Source organism: Stegodyphus dumicola, chromosome 3 (assembly GCF_044657685.1).
Source record: "Stegodyphus dumicola isolate Sdum_Otavi_A_Nest chromosome 3, ASM4465768v1".
NCBI lineage: Eukaryota > Metazoa > Arthropoda > Arachnida > Araneae > Eresidae > Stegodyphus > Stegodyphus dumicola.
The window spans coordinates 12813961-12823030 of NC_140770.1; the positions used below are offsets into that span (position 1 = coordinate 12813961).

Consider the following 9070-nt stretch of genomic DNA (forward strand, 5'->3'; position numbering starts at 1 on the left):
ATCGAAAGAAAGTTTTTCTAGGGGATTCATGATTGTTGTTGGTTTTTCTTAACTATCAGGAACATATTTTATCGCCAATTTTTCTGAATAAATACCATCGCTTTACCCACAGTGCGATCTATCTGTGAGACTCCATCAGGACAAAGCTAGCAGTCACATATCAAAATCCACTGTAAATTTCCTAAAAGAAATGGAACAAAAAAACTGGCATCAAGGCCATACCTTCTCTGATATCCCTACTATATCTCCCGATGTGTCACCTATGGATTTTTGTGCTTTCGGACTTTTAAAAACTGCATTATCCAAACGTTGTCCCCAAACCCTAACAGGTCTCTGGAAAGCTGTTCGGGAGGAATGGGATACCTCTTCTGCCACTTCGAAAGGCATTATTATCTTGGAAATTGCGGTGTCGAAAGATAGTTCAGAATAAGGGATGTCAAATAGAACATTTATAGCACAAGAATTTTATGTAATTTAGTTTTGTGAATACAACATACATCATCTAAAAAATGTGCGAACAGCTTCAGTATCTCATTATATCAGCAACAGTGGCACGCAGTTTTGAATGATTTTCGTCTTTCTAATCAAATGGTCATAAAAGCTCAAGTTCCATCCCATTCTTCACTTACATTCAATTTCAGTCGATTAAATGTGGCCAAAAAATTGTTCATGATTGGTCAGAAATCAGTAACGCGAACAAACAAATGAACACACAAACATACATTCTTCTTTATATGCGTAGATTTTGTAAAACTTACAAAGATTTTTTTATTAACAAACTCTACGATTTGAAAGCGAGTAGTAGCAACACTTTTCGAAATTAAGCATTTTTATCTGCAACGCGCGAGAGTGTTGCCACTCGGAAAAATGAGTACGAAAATTATCGCTTTCAAAGTTTTTAATTAATATCTCGGCTGGTTAAAGTGGTACGAAGATAGGAACAGTCGAAATGGCTTCCGACGAATTTTTGGAATCGGGAATAATGTTTGGCAAAGCTATTTTTATTTCATCGCAAAACTTAGAAATTTTTTATTAAGAAACTCTACGATTTGAAAGCGAGCAGTGGCAACACTTCTCGAAATAAAGCAGATTTTTACCTCCAGATACTGTTGCCACTCGGAAAAATGAGGGAGAAAATTATCATTTTCAAATTTTTTATTAATATCACCGAATTTAACTTTTTTTCGGGGAGGGGGGAAAGCGGACGTCGAACTTTTCTACGACCCAGAAAAGAATGGTAGAAAGTTTGGTGATGATAGCTATAGTAGAGACTTGAGTAAATCGCAAACAAACACACAAACAGACATTCTTCTTTTTGATATGATTTTACATGCATTTAACTTATAATATACAGAACTGATAATTTTTAGCGAATACTTTCAATGTTATTCTTATTAATACACATTTTTGTTTTCCTTTTTGCAGCTGGGACAGATTTTTAAGTGCTGCCATCTGTAACATCTGTCGATTACTAGTCAAGCTGGAGGATTTAACTTCTGATTTCTTCTGTGTAAAACGTGTAAAATGATATCATCTTCATCATCACACAGCTAAGGCCTAATGTGGGAATTAATACTAATTTTCACGAAAAAACTCTTTTCGATTGTTTGTCGTTGAGAAAACTAGTCTACATCCTTTGATCTCATATTAGATATCTAAAGAAAACATGCCATGTATTCTTTTGTGCAAAGAACAAAGTTTTTCTGCAGTTTTATTCATTTGAAAGAAATCAACATTAAGGTTTATTTATCAAAACTCTCGAAGTAACATTTTAGAACAATTTTTTCCCCTCGTCCTTTCTCTTTTTCTTTCCTTTTTCTTCTCCATCCCCCTTTATTTTTAATCATCTATATTTCTATTGCTGCACTCCATTAAATTATGCATACAGAGCGTTTTTCATCACATAGAAATGTAGCCTAACAAAAACGGCAATAAATTGCGGTTTAAGGTCTTGTCTTCTTAATTGTCAGAAATTATCATAATTTGGGAGTGTAAAAATGTAATTGCATTTTGCATACATTTAACATTACTTTTAAATATTAATATATAGTATATATTTATGCTTTTAAATACTTCTTCGACAGGTTATTTGAGTTACTTTCATTTTATTCAAATGTTATAGCTTATGATCACACTTTTGGTTTTTATGTCGCTTTGTGCTTTGATTGAGAATTTGCATGTTTAAGAAAGAACGTGCAAATACGTATTGAACTGTCGTTTCAAGTCTATTACGACTTTAGGCGTCTTAAAAATATAAATAAATTTGATGTAAATATTTCATATTTTCTGGTATGTTGGTGATATTTTGTCATACTGATTCCCTAAATAAAGATTTATTGTCTGAAACAACGTTTCTGTGTGTTAATTATTTTGGAATGAATACACTTTAATAATTATAAAAACATCACCCGCGCAAATGCAAAAGAATTTTTTAAAGAATACCTGCTGTCCAGGAAGGATCCTAAATTCTGCCATCTGAAATCATCTGATATTGTTGGTACTTATAAAATATAGAGATAACTCAGAAACTGGTATAAAATAAGCTGATGTGTACAACTCATGACTTCCTTGTACGGAATAATAAATTATTCGTATTTTTCCCTTCATTTCATTTAAACTTATTTCCTCCAATTTTGTTAAAGATAGATTTCTCATTCAATTAATTCAGTTCTCACTTCTCGGCAATCCAACAATACACGAAAACTCGAAACATCTTCATTCAAAATTTAAAGGTACACATAAACATAAAACACCAAATATAATAAAAACAATTAAAAAACATTTTTTATAATTAAAATTACAAATTCTACGCAAAAACAAGCAATTCGGCCAGCGGGCAAGAACGCCGTTTTTCGTTGCACAAAACAAAAAGTTTCGTTTTGGTACCACTTGGCAAAAAGACACTGAAGGTGCAGGAGAACTTAATTCACTATTCTACCAAGTTTCAAATGTAAACATATAAGGTATTTCTCCCAATTCCCTAGCGTGCCTTCGTAGTGTAGTGGTTTAGCATGCTGGGCCGGTATTCCAGAGGTCTGTGGTTCGATTCCCGGCGAAGGCGGTTGCATATTTTTCATCTTTTCTGCTTCCAATTGACCTAATGACTCTACAAGTGGCGCCCGAACTAAACTCATGTCCATTAATTAAGGATAATGCAAAATCAATCAAAGGAAGAGTTAGAAGCAAAACAAATTTGACTTATTTGTAAAGCTTATTTAATAAACAAAAGGTAAAGAGCAAAAAAGAATGCTATATATTCGATATTATTAAAAAAATTAGCGATTTTTTCTCCCTGGAGTAAATAAAAAAAAAAAAAAACTATTTACCCAAAAAAAAAAAAAAAAATTACATGGTTGGTATTATTGTTAATACATTGTATGTCTCCCAGACGATGCAATACAGTCCGTACAACGCCTAGGCAGGCTGCGTGTCAAGTTATAAATCTGATCTTGGGGGATATTACACCACTCAAAAAGCAATGCTCTCCGAAGTTCCGGTAGACATGTAGGAGGAGGTTGACGGGCTGCAACTCGTCGGCCAAGCATGTCCCACACGTGCTCTACTGGATTCAAGTCCGGTGAGAATGCTGGCCAATCCGTACGGGTGATATCCTCCGATTGAAGGCATTCGCTTACGATGTTTGCACGGTGAGGACGGGCGTCGTCATCCATAAACACAAATTGTGCGCCCATGGCGCCCCGAAACAAACGTACATGTTGTTCCAGAATGAAGTCCCAATAGATTTGGCTTGTCATGGTTCCAATTTGAACATGCAGGTCAGTTCTGGAACCCAGAATAATCCACCCGAAACGAGCACTCCTGCACCACCGTAACGGTGTCGTTCAATGATGTTTTCTTGGTGTTAACGGATACCTGGAGCTCTCCATATGGAAGTCCGCCGAGAATCAGACTGCAAGCTAAACCTGGACTCGTCGGAAAACATCACAAAAGCCCACTGTTGCGGTGTCCATAATGCATGCTCTCTACTCCAGGCTAACCGCGGGCGACAGTGAGTTGCAGTAAGTGGAACGCATCTGACAGGTCTACGAGCATATAGACCAATATGCCCTAAGCGTCTGTACATGATCTGCCTTGAAATTGTCGTACCAGTGGCTAAAGAGAGCTGACGAGACAGGTCTGAGGCTGTGCTCCGAGTGTTTCTTTTGGCAGTAACTGCCAAATACCGGTCCTCATTCGGCGTTGTAACTCTGGGGCGACCTGTGCTGTAACGTCTACTCAAATTACCATCATCTTGGAATCGTTGCCAAAGTCTGGAGAGGACACTCTGGGCAATTTCAAGTTCGTCTGATACTTCCAGTTGGGTACGCCCACATTCTAGACGGCCGATAATTCTACCACGTAAAAAATCGTCGAAATGCGTCCTTTGTGTCATAACTATTCGGTTATTGCACTGAAATGGTTATAAAGCGCCTGCGAACAATTTTACTTCTTTGCCTGTATTCCTTATATATCACTCTCTTACACTCTTGTCATTGTGACGTTCCATCGGTGTCATCTGGTTACTTCCTGAAATTTGCATATGATTCTTGAAGATGTGTTAAGGGATTTTACAGGTGATACATTTATTTTAGAGTTCGATTTCCGCGTGACTCCGAATTATTCTTAATTTATGGACATGAGTGTAAAAGGGTTGTGAATGATGATTCTCCGCACCCAGGATTTGGCGACTAGGTCCCCTAAAACCCTAGTCGCCCTTTAAAAAGGGGAGTATATAAGGTATTTCTCCCCCTTCCCTAGCGTGCCTTCGTGGTGTAGTGGTTCAGCACGCTGGGACGGTATTCCAGAGGTCCGTGGTTCGATTGCCGGAGAAAGCGGCTGCATACTTTTCATCTTTTCTGCTTCCATTTGACCTAATGACTCTACAAACAAATGTGGCTGCAAACAAGTAAAAAAAATTAAGTTTAGCCGCACCTAAACAATTTTTAAATTGTTTATAATTTTACAACTATTGCATGCAGATTTACTAAATCATAAAACTGTTAACCAGAAGATAAGAACAACATAATCAAATCATTTTTAAAGCAAAATATGCACAATTTGCCAACATATAAGGATATACATGTGTATATATATATATATATATACTTTTAGTGCGGCCGATTGCAACCAAAAATGGAGCAGTCCTATACACAAAATTTCAACGCTCTGAGTCTACTGCTTTTCGAGTTATGCAAGATACATATGTAAGTACAGATGTCACGAAAAAATGTCGTCTGAATCCATTTTAACTCTATTTCGGGATCAGTTTTTGGAAAAAGAGCCTTTTATTCTGTCCTTAGTTACAGATGTCACGTAAAAACATCTTTAAATTGCATTCTATAGCGGTCAAATTGAATATTTTCGTTGAAATATGGTATCCGGAATTTTTCGAGATTACTATACTTTCTTGTACGAAGTAAAGTCAAAAATCAAAGGACAAAAGACGATTCACTCTTGTACTTGAGCCAGTGTGTCAGCCAGTCAATTTTTTTAGCCATGTTACCTTCCGTCTTGGGACATACTCCTGCAATTTTCGCCTGAAGATATTTATGATAGATGAAAAAAAATCTATGTAAGTTCTTTTCAACACCTTCAGTTTTAAACGCCTGTGAAGATTGATAATTACGTTCTTCTTAAGTAAGCAAAACTCTTTTTCTTATTAAACAAGAATTTTATAGTTACTTGTGATTCTTTAATGAGTCTTTGCTGAATAAAGAATAGTGGGTTAATGTTTGGATTATGGTAACTTGGCGATTTTTTGGCGAAAATATGGCGACCAACTCTGCTACAGCAACCTGCTAGTTTTTTTTTTTTTTTTTTTTTTTTTTGAGGCCATTTTGTTTTCACGAAGTAAAGACATTTTTTTTACTCAACATTTTTTTCCAACAATCTGCTAGCCGAATTACGCTAATGCTAGAACTTTTATGGAACAAAAAGTGCTTAATCCTGACGAAGATTAGGTGCGAAATTGGGAGAAAGTGCACAATCGCCCACTGCTTGCCGCGTTTTCAAGAATTGCACATACACGGTATCCATGTACACGTCGACCTATTTTCACTTAAAAAAAACATCCCAGAATTGCACAAAAATGGCATTGCGCACACTCTTGACTTTATCCATGTACACTGCTAAAGTCCCAGTAATCTTTATCGCCTTATCAAAATGTCGCCAAACTACCTGTTACCATATTCCAAGGATTAGCGGAATAGTGAACTCAAAACTCCTTAGCTGTGTTAATGAACTCCAGTTCAGCGATTAAGTTAATGTTTCAGGAAATTGTCTTTTGGAAATATTTCTAAAAATTTAAATTCTAAAATTAAATACGGTAGAGTTCCAATTATCCGAATCAGTTGGGATCGGCCTCCATTCAAATAATTGGAGTTTTCCGAAGAAATGATCTACGTACATATTAATTAATTACCGTATGTACTGTATGTTGAAAATTGGAGAAAACAGCTCTTTTTAAAGAAAAAGAGGTTTTAATTATTTGAAATGAAAGGCAACATTTTTACGTACCTTGTTAGATAGCGTACTGTAACAGTACTTACGAGTGCTGAAAGTCATTACTGGCTGAACATCTCGGTCAAAGCAAGCTGTTTGACGGACACCGTGCCTGCATACATTTCTTAGCCAGTCATTACATGCTTCAGCGGCCCAGCGGTAAAGTTGCTGAACACTGGTAGTTCGGTCCGAGGTTCGAATCCCGCGAACGGGCTGGCTGCATGGGCGTTTTCGTGGTTTTCCCCATGTGTAACGTATATACGAGCCAGTTTCCCTTAGAAAGTCCTCCACGAAGGCAACCCTCCTCTTAGGCCGATAGCCCTCGAGGCTTTGCCAAAATCACACACACACATATTACATGCTTTAACCCTTTCCGGCACGCTACATTTTAAAGTCAGAATTTTGATAAAAACAAAAACAAAAAAAGAAAAAAAAAACGGTAGGCATTCTAGTTAGGCCTAGAGGAGTACACAAGTAAAATTTTGTAAAGATAGCACTTATCGTTTTAATTCTGTCCGTGTGCCCAAAGTGGCACACTAATTGAATAGAGCTTCGAAAAGAGTGCTGAAACGAGCATTGTTGTCAATGAACTGACCGATGAGATGCGGAGAAACAAAGAATACAGACTCTCAGTTGTCCTAGATGATCGGTGAGCCCGGTCGGGGTTCACCTAGGGTTCGCCGTTTGATTTTAGGCAAGATTTCAAGGTAAAAATTTAAAACTAATATAGAATAAGGAGATTAGCATACAGTCAAAAAAATAACATAGAAATTTCTTTTCAAATAATTCCTTTTATACCCTAAAAAAAATCTGGAAGATTTCTTTGAAAAATGAGGGTCTTACAAAACTCAACATGGCTAAAATATATGGACTGGTTTGTGTTGAGCTGCCATCTACTATAAATAAAGAAGGTTCAGAGTAACCTATAGTAACCTATAAATCCTTTTTCATTCAATTTTTCTGTGCTTGAAGGAACTTGAAGGGAATTTTTAGGTGTGTCCCGACCGGACACACTCTGCCGCAGAGGGTTAAAGATTACCAGCCAAGCTTCTGAGCTAAGATCTCAGCTTTTTCACAAGGAATTGGAACCAGAATCGGGTTTCTCACAGAACATTGCTTCAAAAACCACTTGAAAACGATATCTTCTAAATTTTTGTTTGTTGCTGCAGTCATTGATTTTCTCCAAGAACTTCCATCTTCGTTTTCAAGTAATCACACGAAGTTTAAAAGTGCAGGTTTGCGTATTTTAATGTCTGAAAACGTTGATTGTCCAACACTGCGTTTTTCGTCTTATTTTTTTTCTTAAATTCTGAAAGCCATTCGGATAATCAGTGATTCGGATAGTCGGAGTTCAGATAATAGGAGTTTTACTGTACTTTATTATTGTACGATTCCAAGGATAGGAGTTTTACTGTACTTTATTATTGTACGATCCAATTTTGATATTTTTCATTTTATACCGCTGTAATTTCAAACAGACAGATGTCTTCTATTAAGTAGGAATGATTTAGTTTTATGAATTGGCAACAGCCGGTATTATTTTCATTTAAAAAAATCTGATGTGTACACCACATGACTTCCTTGTACGGAATATTAAATTAAACGCATTTTTTCTTGTATTTCATTTAAACTTTTTAAACCCATCTATTTTATCATTGAATTAAATCTACTTCGCCGACAGCGCATAAACCACAATAGAATAAATGCATTCTTTAAAATTCACTCCAGTATTTGTTTACCATAGCGACACTCTGGCGCTAGATTCACTTAACAGTATTATATTTCGTTCATATTATAACTCATAATGCACAAAATTTATACATTTAAAGAATAGAATTATCTAATCGTTGCCACATGTTCTTTTCAAATACTATAATAAAGCTAAAATAATGTGTAAAAGAAATTGAGCAAACAAAACAAAAAAGACGATCACAGACGATCGAGTATTTCTCATTCAATTAATTCAGTTCTCACTTCGTGAGAAGGCAAAAATACATAAAAACTCAAAATATCTATATTAAAAATTACGAAGTAAATTATAAACACTTATTTCCTCGAAAACATTCCAGAAAGGATTAAGCATGATTTAATTGGCAATAATAAATGAAGGCGTTATCTTTGTTGTTGCGAAGCTAAGTTTCTCTAGATTGGCAACAAATCTACTAGTCTGCTGTTTCAAATGTAAACAAGCAATGGCCGCCATAAGAAAAGGCTTAGCGGCACTTAAACAACTTTAAAATTGTTGATAATTCTAAAAATATTGCATACAGATTTACTAAAGGTATGCCTTTAAAAAAACCTTAACCGGAAGATAAGAACAACATTATTCAATCATTTTTAAAGCAAAAAATGTACAATTTACAAACATATTAGCGTAAAGAAACTGAGATCACTGAGCTGGGTAACAGAATGGATATATATATAAATATATTTATATACGTTTGGTGCGGCCGATTGGAAGCAAAATACGAGGTTCACATCTACATGTTATAGCAGTCCTATATACAAAATTTCAACGCTCTGAGGCTACTCGTTTTTGAGTTATACGAGATACGTACGAACGTGCGTA

The 9070-nt window shown here is 35.9% G+C and overlaps 1 protein-coding gene across 1 annotated transcript in view; it reads left to right on the forward strand.

The window, feature by feature from the left end:
• Nucleotides 1-2349, forward strand: part of LOC118182416 (uncharacterized) — a 160532-nt gene extending 158183 nt beyond the window's left edge. The window contains exon 7 of the mRNA XM_085812575.1: nt 1426-2349. Coding sequence (XP_085668701.1) covers nt 1426-1442 — 17 coding nt within the window. The 3' untranslated portion in view covers nt 1443-2349. The remainder of the gene's footprint in view (nt 1-1425) is intronic.
• The last annotated feature ends 6721 nt before the right edge of the window (nt 2350-9070 follow it).